Below are 18587 nucleotides of genomic sequence, written 5' to 3'. Positions count from 1 at the left end.
ACCAGTGGATTTTATACCTTCAAATATTTTATTTTTGCATGTTAGTGGTTTTTTTCCCCTAGATTGGAGAGCTCTCTTTAGCCTTTCTTATAAGACAGATCTGGTAATCCAGTAGTTGTGAATTCTCATAGCTTTTATTTGGGAGATACTCTGTCTCTCTTTCGTATTGGAAGGATAGCTTTACTGGATACAATATTCTTGGGTAACAGGTGTTCTTCTTTCAGCACTTTGAAAATGTCATTTTACTCTCCCTGGCATGTATGGTTTCCACTGTGAAGTCTATTTTCAGACGAATTATACCTCTTTTTTATGTTACTTGGCACTTTTCTCTTGGTGCTTTTAGGATCCACTCTTTGTCCTTGATCTTTGAAAATTTATTATATACCTTGGGGTAGTTTTATGTGGGTCTGTTTGGTGTTCCCTGACCTTCCTTTTCCTGGATATTTATCGCCTTTTCAAGTTTTGGAAAGTTTTCCGTTACTATTTATTCGAAGATTTCTATCCCTTGCTCTTGCCCAACTCCCTCTTGAACACCAATACTTTTTACATTTGGTCTTTTGAGGTAATTGTATATACCTTGTAAGTAATCTTTGTTCCATTTCATCCTTTTTTTCTGTCTTTTCTCCTCTGACTTTATATTTTCAAATAGGCTGTTTTTGAGCTTACTGATTCTTTCCTCTACTTGATCCATCTTGCTGTTGAACATCTCTAATGAATTATTCAGTTCAGCAAATGTGTTTCTCGGTGCCAAGATTTGTTTGATTTTTTTCCTATTATTTCATTTAAAACATTTTTTAGAGATAGGTCTTGCTCTGTCACCCAGGCTGGAGTACAGTGGTGCTGCAGTCATAGCTCATTGCAGCCCTGAACTTCTGAGTTCAAGAGATCCTCTGCCTTAGCTTCCTGAGTAGCTGGGACTATAGGCCTGTGCCAACTAATTTATTTTTTGATTTATTTATTTTTTTTTGAGATGGAGTCTCACTCTGTTGCCCAAGCTAGAGTGCAGTGGTGCAATCTCGGCTCACTGCAACCTTCACCTCCCAGGTTCAAGCAGTTCCCCTGCCTCAGCTCCCCGAGTAACTGGGACTACAGGCACACACCACCACGTCTGGCTAAATTTTTTTGTATTTTTAGTAGAAACGGGGTTTCACCATGTTGGCCAGACTGGTCTTGAACTCCTGACCTCAGGAGATCCATCCTCCTTGGCCTCCCAAAGTGCTGGGATTACAGGCACGAGCCTCCGTGCCCAGCTGATTTCTTTTTTTTAAAGATGGGGTCTCTCTATGTTGCCCAGGCTGGTCTTGAACTCCTGCCCTCAAGCAATCCTCCCACCTCAGCTTCTGAGTAGCTGACGTTACATGCGTGAGCCACTGTGACTGGACTAATTCAGTTTTTCAAATTAAATTTCTCTGATAAATTTCTGAATTCTGTGTTATCTTGGAGATTGACGAATTTCTTTAAAACTACTCTTTTGAATTCTTGGTCAGAGAGTTTACATATTGCCATCTTATTAGGGTCAGTCACTGATTTCTTGTGTCTGTCTGGGGAGGTCATGATTCTCCATTTCATGTTGTTTCTTGTGGATATAGGTCTATGTCTTTGCATTGAAGGATTAGTTATTTTTTCCAGTTTTCTTTGTCTGTCTTGTCTTGGTTTCAATTGGATATGTTTGGTTAGAGATTCTTTGCACTTTGCCTGTTGATTTTTTTTTTTCTTGCTTTTTATTTTCCACTAGGCTGCTGCCTCCTTTTCAGCTCTAGATGGCACCTTAATCCCAGGTTTGCCTTGGTTCTAGCACAGTCAGAGTGCCACTCATCCTGAATCAAGAAAGTCCCAAAAGGGATATATTGGTAGTGTAGGGAGGCTGGTTAGGGATTTGCGTCGAGAAGACCTGTGGAATGGACCTTTTACAGCATGGTGTTACTGAACATCCATTCTGATTTGGCATCTCCTTTGACTGAGTTACAGAGCAGAGTATCCAGAGTTGGAAATGGTAGTCCTGCCTCCTCCCTTTGTTTCTGGGCTCCCTTTGTCTCTGTCCTCAAGGCTATTTCTCCTTTCAGACACTCTCATGCTTCTTGTGGGTTGAGGCAGGGACAGGTCTTCTATCAGAGGACCCAAGATGGTGGGGAAGTTGGTTGTCCACCTCGACTTCACTTTTTTCAGTGTAAAAGTGAGAGACAGGGGAAAATTTTTGACATGCTTGGTGATGGGCAGATATGGGGGAGGGGCATCATAGATACGGAATTTCAGTTCTCTTAATGCCTATTTGGAGTTTTTTCACTCTTCTGTGGCCCTTGGAACTGTCTCCTTCTCATATTTGAGTTCTGGGATATTGCAGGTGATAATCTCAGCACTGTATATTTATTTTTGGTTTTCTGTAATTGGGGAGAGAAGCTAGCTTGATTCTCTGACACCATTTTGGAAGCAGAAGGCCTCTTTTTCTTTCTTTCTTTAAGACAGTTTTCTGTGCCTCACCGTCTACCTGGTATATTTTTCTCCAAGTGACAAGTCCTCATTGTTTGTGGGTGACTGCCCAAGTTATATCAGTGATCTTCATGGGCTGACTCCAAACACTCAGGGCAGTGATTTTCTTCTCCTGACCAGAAAATTCTCATCCTGACCGGCAGGTCAGTTTTGACTTTTTTAGTAACTAGGTAGGAGAGCAGATCAATAGCTAATATGAGGAAATCCATAATTGCAATTCAGGTTTCTAATTTGGCCACTGGGCTTTTCTCTTTCTCTATAAGTGGTGTTTACTGTAGCCCTGAGGAGTGAAATGTACAGCATCTTTATCTATCATAAAAGGTAAAGTAAATTTCATGTTGTTAAGATTTATGGAACTTAATAAAGTAAAATTGCCTTTCTTCTGAATATCAGAACCCATGGATAGGTAATGACAGGAGTTAGATAATGATCAAAATGCCATACTTTTTCCAACTGCTTGGAAAACTTATCTTTAGATCTTTACTAAATATCAAGAGTTGAATCCAAGATGAGTAGGGGTTTGAAGAGAGGCCTTGTATGATGTCTGGGTATTATGCTACCTGATTATTTCTGGTAGCCATTCCTGACCTTGGTAGTGTCCATGAAAATGGACTAATAAAGAGTGGTTCATGCTTGTAATCCCAGCACTTTGAGAGGCCGAGGTGGGTGGATCAGTTGAGGTCAGGAGTTCAAGTCCAGCCTGGCCAATATAGTGAAACCCCATCTGTACTAAAAATACAAAAATTAGCCAGGCCTGGAGGTGTGCACCTGTAATCCCAGCTACTCAAGAGGCAGAGGCAGGAGAACTTCTTGAATCCAGGAGGTGGAGGTTGCAGTGAGCCAAATCACACCACTGCACTGCAGCCTGGGTGACAAAGTGAGACTCTGTCCAAAATAGAAAAAAAGTAAACATTAAAACATATATACAATTTGATGTTTGAACATGTGTATATACTTGTGAATCCATCAACATAATTAGGATATGAATATTTCCGTCATTCCAAGAAAATTTCTCTTGTCCCTTCACAATCCCCACTATGTGTCATCCCACCTTCCAGCTCCCATTGCTAGTTAGTCACTAACACATCACTATGTGTTAGTTTGTATCTTTTATATTTTATGTAAATGGGATTATAAGATATGTATTCTTTTATTTTGCCTTGTTTTAATTAACATTATTGTATTAGTCCATTTCACATTGCTATAATATGTCTATTGCCTGAGGCAGCATAATTTATGAAGAAAAGAGGTTTATTTGACTCACAGTTCTGCAGGCTGTACAAGCACGGCACCAGTATCTGCTCAGCTTATGGTGAGGCCTCAGGAAGTTTACAATCATAGCAGAAGACAAAGGGGGAGCCGGCTAGTCACATGATGAGAGAGGGAGCTAGAAAGAGTGGGTGGAGGTGCTAAGCTCTTTTGAATAACCAGCTCTTGTGTGAATTCACTACCATGGTGACAGTACCAAGCCATCCATGAGGTATCTGATCCCAAGACTCAAACACTCCTCACTAGGCCAACCTCGATCTTTGGAGGTCACATTTCAATGAGATTTGGAGGGGGCAAACATCCCAAGAATATAAATTATTATTTATAGATTCATTCATATTGTGTTTATGAGTTATTTATTCATTTTTATTGTTCTATTGTATCAATAGTGTTCTATTGTATCCATTACTAAAATGTGTTTATTTAGTTTTCTGTTGATAGACACTTGGTTATTTTCAGTTTGGGAATATTACAAATAAACCTGCTATGAACATTTTGTGTACAAGTCTGTTATAACTTTCTTTCTTTCTTTCTTTCTTTCTTTCTTTCTTTCTTTCTTTCTTTCTTTCTTTCTTTCTTTCTTTCTTTCTTTCTCTTTCTTTCTTTCTTCTCTCTTTCTCTTTCTCTCTTTCTCCCTTCCTTCCTTCCTTTCTTCCTTTCTTTTCTTCTTTCTTTCTTTCTCAACAACAACAACAACAACAACAACTTCAAACAACAACAACAACAACAACAACAACAACATGGCGCCCACACATCACTCCACTCCTCATCCTCCTCCTCCTCCTCCTCCTTCCTTCATTCGGCTATTCCTTCATTCCTTATTATTCCTTCCTTCCTTCTAAGCTATTCCTTCCTTCCTCCTTCTCTCTCCTTTGTACCTTTTTCCTTCCTTCACCATACCATATATATACCTTCCCTCCCTCCTTCCTTCCTTCTTTTTCTTTCATTGTTATTTTTGGGGTAGGCTCTTGTTCTGTTGCCCGGGCTGGAGTGCTAGCACAATCATGTAATCACTGCTGACCTCAGACTTGGGCTACAAGCAATCCATCCTACCTCAGCCTCTTGAACATTTCAGGGTTCTGGATGTGCACCCCCAATCAACTAATTTATTTTTATTGGAGTCAAATTAATCTCTTTATGTTGCTTGGGCTAATCTCTCAAACTTCTGGTATAGTTGATCCTCACCTTGACTGGCCTTTCCAAAGTCAATTGGGATTACAGACATGAGCTACTATGCCTGACCTACATTCTTTTCTCTGGGTTAGCAACTAAAAGCGCAGTGGCTGAATCGTATTGTTTAACTTTTTAAAAAATGGACATACTTTTCCCAAAGTGGCTGTACCATTTTAAATTCTTACCAGAAGAAGAAAGTGGGGAATGAACCATTAGTTATCCTTCTTAAATTGGGTTGTTGCAGTTTTTCACTAATTTTAATCACAGGGCATATTAATATTTAGAGATGCCCTAAGAGATCTTCTATAATGCAAACTTACCCTTTTTTACCTCCAATGTGTAGGAGCAACACAATTTCAACTTGATAATCAGGATCACCAATTTCAAACAGTACAGTAACTTCTTTCTTTGCCATTTGATTCAGAAGCATGGGGAGCCAAAAATGGCTGGATTGCATTCTTACTTTTCTGTTTCATAGAATTATTTTTGTGTCTCTTGGTGGAAACATTCCTTCATTTGGAACTCAAATCCCTAGTCTGAAAGAGCATAAGGCTGCAGGAACAGGAAGCAAAAACACTGATAGTGGATCACTAGGGGAAATAGTGAGTGGTGATTCTGCCATTTCTACCCCTTGATACCTGAACCCATGAATCCTGGCTATAGGAGAAGCAACATCATATATTACATGTGATTAAGCACATATATAGTCTCCTGGAGAACACTACCCCAGGCTTGTAATGTATTTCCACCACCTGTAGCTGTAACTTCGTCTTTTAAAAATCCTTCACTGTTTCATTAAGTCAGCCACTTTAGGATGGTGGCGCACATGGTAAGACGATAAATTCCATAATTATGCACTCATGCTGCAGTTCATTTGCAGTGAAGTGAGTTTGTCAGAGTCAATGCTGTGTAGAATTCCACATCAGTACACAAGGCATTTTGTAAGTGCATGGATGGTAGCTTTGGCGGAAGCACTCCATGAAGGGAAAACAAGTCAAATCCAGAGTAAGTGGCTTTTTGAGTAAGAATAAAGTTCTATCTCTTTCATAATGGAATTGGTCCAGTGTAATCAATCTGCTACCCAGATAGCTGACGGGGTTACCCTGAAGAATGATGACAATCAGGCAATCAATGCTGTTCTCTGTTGCTGGCTGACTGGGTACTCTGCAGTGGCAGTATCCAGGTCAGCTTGGTGTGTGGAAGTCCAGTTTGATATGCCCATACATAAACTCCATCCCTGCTACCATAGCCACTATGTTTATGAAACCATTAGGCAAAAAACAGGGTTGGCTGAGGAAGGAACTTAGATGTTATCCACAGACAGGCCAACTTCTCCACTTGATTCTTAACGTTCTTGTCTGCTGAGGTCACCCTTAAGTGAGCATTTACATAGGACACAAATTTATTTATGTTTTGCCCATTCAGTTAGGTCTTACAACATACCTCTTCCCCAGAACTTCTTGCCACCAATTTTTAAGTTATGTTCCTTGCAGGTCCATGATGATCTAGCCGAACCTTTGGCCACAGACAATGCAATGGACAAGTGTGATTTGTTGTGGAAGAGAAATGTTAATAAGTTTCATGCAGACTAAATGATGTCACAGGGCTGGAACATTGATATATCCTTGAGGTTAGAGAGTGAGGGTGTATTGCTGGCTTTGTTAGATAAAAGCAAATTGCCTTTGATGGCCTTGACTAACGGGTGTCAAGACAAATTTGCCAGATCAATAGTTGCATATCAGGTATCAGGTATTGTGCTAATTTGCTCAAGCAATGAAACTATTATCTGGAAGAGTAGCTGCAATTAGACTTTCCTATGTGGTTATGTTTATGACATCTATCATTCTCCAAGATCCATTTGTTTTCTGCACAAGTCAAAAATGCAAGTTGAATAGGGATGTGATGGGAATCATCACCCTTGTAATCTTTAAGTCCATAATGGTGCCATTAGTCTTTGAAATCTCTGTAGAGTGCAATATTGCTTTGGTTTTCTGTTTTTCCAGATACAGGTCATTTTAGTGACTTCTACCTGGACTTTCCAACCATGATAGTTTACACTCCACACTTCAGGGGAGCAGCATGATTATTCTGCCACTGCTGAGTATATCTATTCCAATTACACATTTCAAATCTGGGGAAATAATCACAATCAGTTTGGGGAATTAGACCCCTGGAATTAGGGTCTGATTTCAAGATCTAATGTTCAGTAGTCTCTTGAAAAATATAATTATTTTATTTCCCCAGTGCATAGCCACACTGGTAAAAAGCTGTAGGTTCCTTTGGAGAAGGCTGGAGAGAGGGTAACAGTATATATTTCTGGTAGTGTAGTGGGGTATTTTCCCAAGGGACCTTGCCTCCTCTTTGTTCCAGGGCTTTTGTGTCTATAGATTGTCTGAGGTCTGTGTGTTTGAACTGAAGTTATACTTTTGTTTAATCTATTTAGGACTCCTTTGCTTGTACCAATCAAGTAACAATTTTGTAAACTTCTCATTTTCTTTTCTTTTTGGGACGTCATGATGAAGTAGCTAATGCTCTAGGTCTCCATGAATCAGATTATTCTAATTATTGCTTTGACTCTACTATTCCTCATGGTAACCATGCCTACCTTGATTTTGGTGCTTAAGTGCTACCACTTGACCCCAGCCACCCCAAGATGCAATTAACTCCATTATATTTAGGGATCCCACTTCAATGGCATCATAATTTCCGACCATGAAGAAGAACAAACATAGAGCTCTCACCCCTTGCAAACTCACACTCATGGTGAAAAAAAATGTGTCCTCTTGTTCTGTTTCCTTCCTGCACTGGGTTAGCAGGCCTTACATCTTCATTTCCCTAAGCTGTTTGATACTTTTCAGGGTACCAAGGCAGATCTGGCATTTTATTTTTATTTAGTGTAGGCCACCCTTTCATCCATGTTTAATTTAATTAACCAAACAGATCCCCTTTTAACCTATTGAGCTACAATGATGAATCAAGAATCTTTGTCTAGTGCCTCATATCAATAAATTCAATCTAATCAAACTTTACATGCCTTTCACCATTACCTCACATACTCTCCTACACATGTACCCCAGATTTTTGTCATACATATTGTTCTTTTGGTGTATAGTGAAACTTCTTATGGGTAACCTTTGACACTTCCTTGAGCTTGAGTCTATTTTTGAATCTAAAAGTAAAGAGGGATGCTAAAACAGTATCTTTCAGCAAAATAACTGAAAGAGACTGTACAGTTTCTCATGCAAATGAGATTAACTTCTCCAGATAGGTGTAGGAAAGTTGCTTCTACTGATAAAGAAGATTCAACAGAAGTTAGGGGTTCAATAGCCCCAGATTCATAGGATCTGCCCATATGTCCCCATCTCAATTTTTAGGATCTCATTTCCCAATCATTGCCTGGACTTCAACAGAAAATACCTTGCAAGGTGGGGAATTAAATTTCATTGTAATTCAGTCTCAGTAGGAGACTGGGTTTGATTTTCAGAAACATTCAACTCAGTAGCTGTAGGAGATTTTTTTTTTAGGGCAGACAAAGAAGCTTTCAGGTCATTAATGTGGAGATGGAGCTTGGAATTTAAAGCCTTGACCTCATTCTTTTCTTTCTGTGCTTTCTCTATCAAATTAGGAGAAACCAGCTATACTCATTATACTCATGAGTTTGGTTTAAATATCCCAGAACATTGCCTTTTAGAAACATTTGCTTAGGAGTATCCAATGATGATATTTTGCCACATATCTATTGCCACCTAATGCCACAGGATGAGTGCCCTCTTTAACACTGAAAAGAGTTATTGACTTCAAACATAATCAATATTTGAATCACTTGGTCCTTATAATAGAGAACCAATCCTAGGAAATCAGAATCTTAGGAAATCAGAAAAACAGTATCAATTGGAGACACACACACCCACACCCACACGCACACGTATTTCAAGGACTTGGTTTACATAATTTGAGGTGTTAGCAAGTCCAACATCTATAGGTCAGGTAGGCAGGCTGGAAAGTCTCAAGCAAGATCTGATGTTGCAGTCTTGAAGCAGAATTTATTTTTCCTCTGGGAAACCTCAGGGTTTTTTGTTTGTTTGTTTTTAAAACCTCTCAACTGATTGGTTAAGACCCACTACATTATTGAGGATAATCTATCTTACGTAAAGTCAACTGATTGTAGATAATAAGCATGCTATAAAATATTTTCATATCAACACCTAGATTAGTGTTTGATTAAATAACCATGTACTCTATCCTAGCCAAGCTTACAAATAAAACTAACCATCAGAGAAGAAAATTTGGAGTGCTCTATTTTATGGCTTCCTTCTCTACTTGTGAAAAAATCTTTGAAGTACAGCTCTGGACTTGAGGGTGGTGCTCTTCTTTCTGAGTCACATCTCTACTTTGGTATCTGAGTGCTATGTGGAGGGGTGGGCAGTAGGCATAGGTCTCCTTGCTTTCCTCCCCCAGCAGGAAACCTCACACTTACAAGGTGGGTCATGGTTAAGTGGCACCCCAGTATTCGCAACACTGCTGTGCCCAAGGTAGAGCTCATGCTTCACAAGTGGGGGCGGGTTGGTAGAAGGGAGCCCCTACCTCCTGGACACATTTGGCCAGAACTTAGCTGCAGCAACAGGTAGAAGAGGGCAGGATGAGAAATGTTTACATCCTGCTCCTCCCAGAAAAATAACTCTGTGGCTGAGAGCTGGGGTAGGGGCAAGAGGGAGGGAGCCTGCATTCTTGGCTGCAGTTTGGGAGTTGGTGGGAGCAGTCAGAGGAAGTCGGCCTCTCAGAGTTGGTTGAGTAAAGGGAGACAGTGGGTGTTCATTCAAATACCACAGACCTTAGGCTCAGTTTTCAGTGAATTTTTGTAGATTTTCTTGAATAGATATTTCTTCTTTTTCTGTATGCCCTATAACAATGTCCAGCATTTGTGTGTGTGTGAGTGGGTGTGTGTGTGGTTTTCACCAGTTTTGGTATGAACAGTGTCTGAAGAGTTACTCATGCTATTATGCTGGGAATGGAATGCTGGTAATGATGGAGCATTGTTAAACTTACCAAGCAATTCTTCTCAGGAATGTAACTGAAGCACCATGCCTTCTACTTTGTGTGTGGCAATGGCACATCCCTTTTTGTGAGTTCCTTTTTATATATAGTATGTCTTGAATAAGTGCACCTTGTGTATGTCTTGAATGATTGTGCTTGATGAATCTCCTCCAAGGAGGACATCTTCATTGTAATGTCATAACTGCTCCTGGATATGGTTGGATATGGTGATGGTCTTCCTGGCAGTGAGTGTGGGCCAGGATATTAAGGTTCCCCACAGTGAGCCAGTTACAGGTGATTTATGGCCTTTTAAAGATAAAAATAAAGGGAAACTGACTGAGATCCTATTGAAATAGGCCTTGAATGGAGCATATTTGCAAATCTATGGTTGCAAAATATTAGTTAGTTAGTATTCAAATGTAGTAAGCAATTTTTAATAACCATGGGTATGAGGTTCTAAATGTGATGGATCCTGGCATTAAGGCTATAGTAAAATGTTGTGAGGCATCATTAATTCTTGCTAGGTTTAAAAATAGTCCAATGTGGGCTTTTAAAGGGAGAAAGAATGGAGAGAATCAACCCTTTTCTAAATAGATCTTTCATAATGGAGTTTAATCCTTAGAAGCCCTGTTTTAATCTATTTTGGACAGTGTTAATAATTTTAATATGTTGAAGCAGATCCACAGCATCCCTTTTTGTTAAGCCAATTCTAAGTGCCAAAGAAATAATTTTATGTTAGTTTTTTAATTGTTAGATAGGAGTAGCCATGCCCAGAATGGAATGGAATATTTTAGGAAATGAGTCTTAAGACTATGGAGTACTGATATGGTTTGGCTGTGTCCCCACCCAAATCTTATCTTGAATTCCCACGTGTTGTGGGATGGACCTGGTGGGAGGTAACTGAATCATGGAGACAGTTCCTGTGCTGTTCTTGTGATAGGGAATAAGTCTCATGAGATTTGATGGCTTTTTTCTTTTTCTTTTTTTTTTTTTTTTGAGATGGAATCTCGCTCTGTCACCAGGCTGGAGTGCAGTGGCGCTATCTCAGATCACTGCAACCTCCGCCTCTCAGGTTCAAGTGATTCTCCTGCCTCAGCCTCCCGAGTAGCTGGGACTACAGGTGCGTGCCACCATGCCTGGCTAATTTTTTTGTATTTTTAGTAGAGGCAGGGTTTCACTATATTAGCCAGGATGGTCTTGATCTCCTGACCTCATGATCCACCTGCCTCAGCCTCCCAAAGTGCTGGGATTACAGGCATGAGCCACCATGCCCAGCTGAGATATGATGGTTTTATAAGGGAGAGTTTCCCTGCGCAAGTTCTCTCTCTCTTTGCCTGCTGCTACCCATGTAAGGCATGACTTGCTCCTCCTTGCCTTCTGCCATGATTGTGAGGTCTCCTCCGTCGTGTGGAACTGTAAGTCTATTACATCCTTTTTCCTGTATAAATTACCCAGTTTCAAGTAGGTCTATTGGGAGAACCCACTCCCGATGTTTAACATGGGTTCTTTTCTATTTCCCAAGTGTCTCGGCTGGGTGAGAAATAAAGGGAAAGAGCACAAGAGAGAGAAATTTAAAGCTGGGTGTCCGGGGGAGACATCACATGTCGGCAAGATCCGTGATGTTCCCCGAGCCGTAAAACCACAAAGTTTTTATTAGTGATTTTCAAAAGGGGAGGGAGTGCATGAACACGGTGTGGGTCACAGAGATCACATACTTCACAAGGTAATAGAATGTCACAAAGCAAATGGAGGCAGGGCGAGATAACAGGACCACCGGATGAGGTAAAATTAAAATTGCTAATGAAGTTTTGGGCACACATTGTCTTTGATAACCTCTTATCAGGAAACAGGGTTTGAGAGCAGATAACCTGTCTGACTAAAATTTATTAGGTGGGAATTTTTGTCCACCTGATAAGCCTAGGAGCACTACAGGAGACCGGGGCTTACTTCATCCCATCGGCTTCGACCATAAAAGACGTCCCGCCTTAAAAAGGGGCCCTCTATAGGCCTACCTTCAGGGCGTATTCTCTTTCTCAGGGATGTTCCTTGCTGAGAAAAAGAATTCAGCGATATTTCTCCTATTTGCTTATGAAAGAGGAGGAATATAGCTCTGTTTTCGTCCAGCTCACCGGCGGCCAGTTCAAAGTTACCTCTCTTGTTCCCTGAACATCGCTGTTATCCTGTTCTTTTTTAAAGATGCCCAAATTTCATTCAAACACACATGCTCTACAAACAATTTGTGCAGTTGACACAATCACAGGGTCCTGAGGCAACATTCATCCTCCTCAGTTTACAAAGAAGATGACGGGATTAAGAGATTAAAGACAGGCATAGGAAATCACAAGGATATTCATTGGGGAAGTGATAAGTGTCCATGAAATCTTCACAATTTATGTTCAGAGATTACAGTAAAGACAGGGGTAAGAAATTATAAAAGTATTAATTTGGGGAACTAATAAATGTCCATGAAATCTTCACAATTTATGTTCTTCTGCCGCGGCTTCAGCCGGTCCCTCCGTTCGGGGTCCCTGACTTCCCGCAACATAGGTCTTTATCAGTAGCATAAAAACAGACTAACACAGGTATTTGGTACCAATGCTTAAGATGGGGCATATATATTTGCCCTCTATATTATATTGGATAACTCCTTAAGAGTACAGAAGATGATATTACTTAAATTTAGTGAAATATTCTGATATACTTGTAACTTTTGCCCCATTGTTGATTAAGGTTATTATGGTTTGCATGGGTGTATTCGATCTGATGTTAATCTAGAACTTATAATGTAGAGAGAAAACAGCCAATCAGTGTCCTTTAATTTTTCTGTAAAAATAAATGTTAGATTTCCAAAAGGTTAAGTTGTAGACCTTTGTTTTAGTTTTTGTTCTTGCATCCCACCTGTCCCCCTCCCCACCCCTTCTGGCTAACCTAATTCTCTCTTTCTCTTTTTGGTTGTTATCAGGTGTACTTTTGTGGTGGTGGGTGGGTGTCGTTTCTAACATGCTCATCTTTGTAAGTTTCTTTCTGAGAGAGTTCCAGTGAGTATCAGCAAGGTTAGAGACCTTCTTTCTGGTAATTTTGAGAGACCCAAGGCTTAAATTGGGTTTGAAAGTACTCTTTGGCTGTACAGTGTTGTCATGGGTGCTTTTCCTGATAACTCTGTTCATCTGGAGCATTTTTAGCTACAGAGATATAATCAAATACATTTTCTGAGGTCCCAGTGGACCATCTGAGGTCCCAGTGGACCATCTATTTTTAGGATTGTGGATGTGAGCATGCCATGCAATGACTGCCATTCTTCCCACCATTTGGTGGGATCATATATTGCACTGATGTCAGTCTTAACCCTGAGTGCTCTTTACAATGATGTGTGTGTGGGAGGTAATATCTGATTGGGACACATAACCAGTGCTCATAGGGTAAGAGTTACTCAACTGATCTAGTGTCAGCCACAGCTTGTGCTGTAATTGAGAAACACAATTCCATCTGAGTCATACAGATAGCTTTGGTTTGAGACACATCACCCAGAGCTACTGAAAAGAGGGTCCCAATTTGTCATTCCTGTCTCACAATGCAAATTATTGAAACTTCTGATTGAAACTTGAATTGAGGTGAGGATTTTCCCACTTTGGCCTGGCTTGCTTGGTTTGAAGTTCTCATTAGTAACAAGGGAGAATGAGTTGAAGTTTTCTTCTTAGTTTGCCCAGATGTGACACAGAAAGTGAAGTAGGAGCTGAGGCTGGAAAGGAGTCAGCAGTCGAACTCCAAGAATGGAGTCAGACTTCTTATTACACATGGGTGATGGGGGAGGGGTGGGACTGGTAAATATAGTGAAGGGAACTACCATTTTTAAATTTTGCCCTTTAGAACTTTTTGACTTAATAAAAACCTATTTGTAGGTATCATTTTAAATAAAGAAAATGAATTTTTTCTGAAAGAGAAAAGAGTATGGGCTCTGAAATCAATCTGACCTATATTTAAAAACAAGCCCTACAGGTCATTATGTGTGCAAAGGAGACAAATTACCTCACACTGAATTACTCTCTATTGTCTCATCTATAAGTGTAATAGCTGTTCCTTTAAATAAAAACTTTAAGTGGAAACTTTTATAACTTTAAATTGAATAAAAGTGCCTGGATAATGATAAAGTCTCAACATTATCAGGTTGTGCAATAGAATGAATGAAAAAGAAAAACAAAACCAAATCAACATAAAACTTTAAAAGTAAACATTTCCATAAATGTAAAATTAATAGAATAAAACTTTAATATCATCATGCTAATGTTAATCCATGTTGTATGATATATTTACCTTTTTAACCAATTGGTATTTTCTTAGATATTAAAGAGGAGGAAAAATCATACCAAGTTATCAGGTGGTTTTTACCTGAAGATAATCAAAAAAGAATTACGAAGCATTTCAATAGCTACATAGAAACAGCATTGGATGGCAGGTAACTTCTTTTTATTCTATGAAGCAAAGAGTCACTATTTTAGTAATACAAATGAATAGAGAGATGCATCATATTTGGAGTGAGTTTTAGAGAAATGGATGGGTGGGTGATGGATAGATGGAGGAATAGATGATATGTGAGTGGATGAATGGATAGATGGATGAATGGTTGGATAAATGAGGGGATGGAGAAATAGAGGACAGGTGGGTGGTCAGGTGGATAGAGTAGACAAGGTTTGCATTCCCAACAATTGAGTCTATATTGTCCTTCTTCTACCATAAAGATTCTATAGAAAGCAGGAGATTGCTCCTCTGAGCCTTCCTTACAACACTTCATGTATAATCTTTGTATGCATTCTCCCTAATAAAGAAGCTAGGATCTTCAACTCTTTTGTTTGTCAAGAAAAAAGAAACACCTATTCTCACTTATTTTCCCTCCTTTGTCCTTTCATAAATTCACCAGTGGAGAAAACTCTTATGAATATTGATTTTTCACACCTTGAACCTTCACCTTTTAAACTCCTTAAAGATAATCAAATACCTGGATCGTACACAATGAGAGATGAGCCTGAGACTTTTTGACCTCACCTGGAATACAAGGAATCTCCTTCATCTGCCACATAAAAGAGGAGAAACACAAATCCATGCCATTCTTAGTTAATTATAGTGGCTTCATCCTTTTTGCTTTCCTTGAAAATTCTACTCAGTAGTCAAGGTGGTGCTCAAATCTAATTATTCCATAAAGCTTGCTTCCTCACTCAAGCTGGAAGACCACATGCTCTCCTCCATAGATCTGGTATATAGCACTCATTTGATACTTAGTCTATGGCATCTTGTGTTGTTATATATTTTTAAAGTGTATGTCTTGTCTCTTTTCTTCCAGCTTGATTTCTTTGAAGACAGGTTCCAGATACATGTTAAATATTGACTAAGTTACTGGGATCAGTGCCTTCCTGTGATTTTTTAAAATTTATTTACTTGAAATATGATTAATGTTATACTTTTGAGAAGTTTATACTGTATACATTGAATTTATCCACAATATTTAAAAATCATTCTTTATGTAAAATCTTTTTAAAAAATGAAATAGTGGATAATTTCAGAGAATCATCATTGTTGTAATTTAAAGTTGATTCTTAAGAACAGGCAGAGATCTGCATGTCACTCATGAGTTCTAAACCTGTAGGCCTTCTTTATGTGAAGTGACAGGCTTGCTGGGCTATTGCTTCTTCCTTTCTTTATGTGATTAGGAGGTCTGTGGTCTCCAGAGCACCTGTACCTATTACCACTGCTCAGGAACTTCTTCATCTATTCTTCTGGATTCTATACAAACAGGATCATTTTCTATGCAAGCAATGATGGGAAGACATTGAAGGGCAGTAGCTTCTGGAATAGTGACATAGGCAAGAGTCTTAACTAGGTGTCAGTAAAACTTTAGCATTATTTTATATGAATGTTCCAGCCAGCATGAAGTGAAAAGACTGATAATAAACTTCAAACCAGGCTTTCATTTTTATTTGTTTTTTACTACTTAACTCCTAGGCTAGGAAGACGAATCTCATTTCAGCTGAGATTTTGGATTCTAATATTGTGATCAAAAAGTTCACTGCACGAGACAATCTGTCAAATGCAAGATACACAGTATTTTTTAAAAAGACTACGTCATCAATAGTTAAGGAGCCTGTCAAATTACTTACATAGATTTCTGGAGAAAAGATAGTCACTCACAAAAAGTCAGTATATAAATGAGGGTTAACAGAGCATCACAGGATTTATAAAGGAGACATAGAACTCTGAGGCCTGCTATAGTCAGAGTTGGCTCCCAGAGTAGAAGGACGTTGAATTGGCATTGATGGTGGGTGGGAATTGGGTCAGGGGAGGAAATAGGATGGGAGCAAGTGGGGACATTTTAGAGAGCAGAAGTATCTGGACCAGAGTGACCAGAGCTGAGAGTATTTGTTGAAACATTGTAGAATGGGTGGATGGATACTGGTTATATTCTTACATACCTGAAATATTTTTTTGAGTCCAACATTCTCCCAAATACTGTAAAATTATACTTTCCTAAATATTTACTATTTATTTTCTTTATTACAGAGACGAATTTGAAGGCCTTCTAAAGTTAATGGAAATATTTGGGATTCAATGTAGTTATTTGCTAAGCAGAAAGGATATAATGGATTCCTTAAAGAATGAGAACTTTGATCTGGTATTTGTTGAAGCATTTGATTTCTGTTCTTTCCTGATTGCTGAGAAGCTTGTGAAACCATTTGTGGCCATTCTTCCCACCAGATTCGGCTCTTTGGAATTTGGGCTACCAAGCCCCTTGTCTTACGTTCCAGTATTCCATTCCTTGTTGACTGATCACATGGACTTCTGGGGCCGAGTGAAGAATTTTCTGATGTTCTTTAGTTTCTCCAGAGGCCAATGGGACTTGCTGTCTACATTTGACAACACCATCAAGGAGCATTTCCCAGAAGGCTCTAGGCCAGTTTTGTCTCATCTTCTACTGAAAGCAGAGTTGTGGTTTGTTAACTCTGATTTTGCCTTTGATTTTGCCCGGCCCCTGCTTCCCAACACTGTTTATGTTGGAGGCTTGATGGAAAAACCTATTAAACCAGTACCACAAGTAAGTGACCCTCAGCATTCAGTTTGGGATTCACACAGAGTCCTTGGGTGCATAGTTGGTGGCTGCCACCTGCCAGTGGATTCCTGAAGTTGAAGTAGGGATTGGCAAGGGAGGCACCTAGCGTATGTTCTTAAAGGAAGTGCTGACTTTCAGAGTTTGGCAAGTACAGTGTCAGGTCTTGCAGGATCCTGAGATAGAAGATTTCCTTAAATTGGCTCTTCTCTTGCCATGCCCTGGACTTAGAATCAGTGAGATGAACCCTTCAATTAAAGTTGCCATTTTAATTTTTATTTTGTGTGATTATGTGTAAAATAAATATGTAGTTAGTGCCCATTACATGCAATAATTGTTAAGGAGATGAGCTACTCACAGTGAAACAGACAACACTGTGGATTCGGAGTAAGCAGGGTGGGACTGCATGGGACTGACAGCAAGAACTGACAGTGGTATCTCCAGTGTTCCCTGCCTGTAGAGCCCTGGCTCCTGGCTCCACCTAGACTTTCTGACTTGATTTGTCTGGAGTGGGCCCCTGCTATTGTAATTTGTAAATGCTGCCGGGTGATTCAAATGTACAGTGCAGACTCAGAACCACTGCTATAGAAGGTTTTCAAAGGGAGGAGAACTCAAATGAGTTGGCTGCCTGTTGCCTCTGAGCACTGGGTTCCCATTTTACAGAAATCATCATATTTAGTATCTTGCCCTCTATAGGGAGGTGTGGTCATCTTCATTTTTATTAATGGAGGAGGACAGAAGCACAGGTGATGTAGGTGACCTTCCCACCACTGTGTAGCGCAGAGGTCCCCAAGACCCTGGATTGGGCCTGGGCTTTCCAGGTACCAAAGTGACTATTCTTCCTCTCCTGATCTTATATTGAGTAAGCAGGAAGAGTTGGGGAATGATCTATGGATGAGATGGGCTTTGCATTAGTGGTAGGTGTATTTAGGAATGGAGCTGGGAGGGAAAGCACCCCAGGTCAGAGAGCAGGGGACCTAACGTGTGGAGGTGCAAGTGAGATGGCCATAACACTGGGTTCTCTGGGTGACGCTGGCTAGATTAGTGTAGTAGAAGATTCGTTTGCATTAATAAAACCATGGGGATTTAGCCGAGGTCTTAGCTACTGGGAGGGTGGGTCAGGTCTTGGCATTGGGGCAGTTGTGGAAATTGTTAAGAAGAGAATAAAGGGAGTTGAGATTATGAGATAACAGATGCTTATTTTCAAATATTTTTTCTCTTTTTGATTATTTTAATTGCAGTCAAATATATATAATATAAAATATACCACTTTAACCATTTTTAAGGGTATGCTTCAGTGGCATTGAGTACACTTATATTGTTGTGTAACTATCATTACCATCTGTCTCCAGAACTTTTTTTTTATCTTCCCAAATTGAAACTTCCTGTGGATTAAACAATATGTTAAATAGAATGAGCATTTGACTCAGCCGTCAAAGATGCGATTCAGAATAAAGTGGTTTCCATTTTTTCTTAGAGGTGCCATACCCACCCCACATTCCAACAACTACATGCATGAGCAGTGCACAGC

At 39.7% G+C, this 18587-nt stretch overlaps 1 protein-coding gene across 5 annotated transcripts in view; it reads left to right on the top strand.

Moving 5' to 3' along the window:
* Nucleotides 1-18587, top strand: part of UGT3A1 (UDP glycosyltransferase family 3 member A1) — a 50854-nt gene that overhangs the window by 21704 nt on the left and 10563 nt on the right. For all 5 annotated transcript variants that reach the window (XM_009208268.4, XM_009208267.3, XM_009208265.3 and 2 more), the window contains exons 3-4: nt 14302-14416; nt 16513-17044. In XM_009208268.4, coding sequence (XP_009206532.2) covers nt 14302-14416; nt 16513-17044 — 647 coding nt within the window. The remainder of the gene's footprint in view (nt 1-14301; nt 14417-16512; nt 17045-18587) is intronic.

Source organism: Papio anubis, chromosome 5, assembly GCF_008728515.1.
Source record: "Papio anubis isolate 15944 chromosome 5, Panubis1.0, whole genome shotgun sequence".
In the NCBI taxonomy this organism is placed as follows: Eukaryota; Metazoa; Chordata; class Mammalia; order Primates; family Cercopithecidae; genus Papio; species Papio anubis.
Note: the sequence above shows the minus strand (reverse complement) of the source record. Positions and strands in the feature narration are given on the sequence as shown.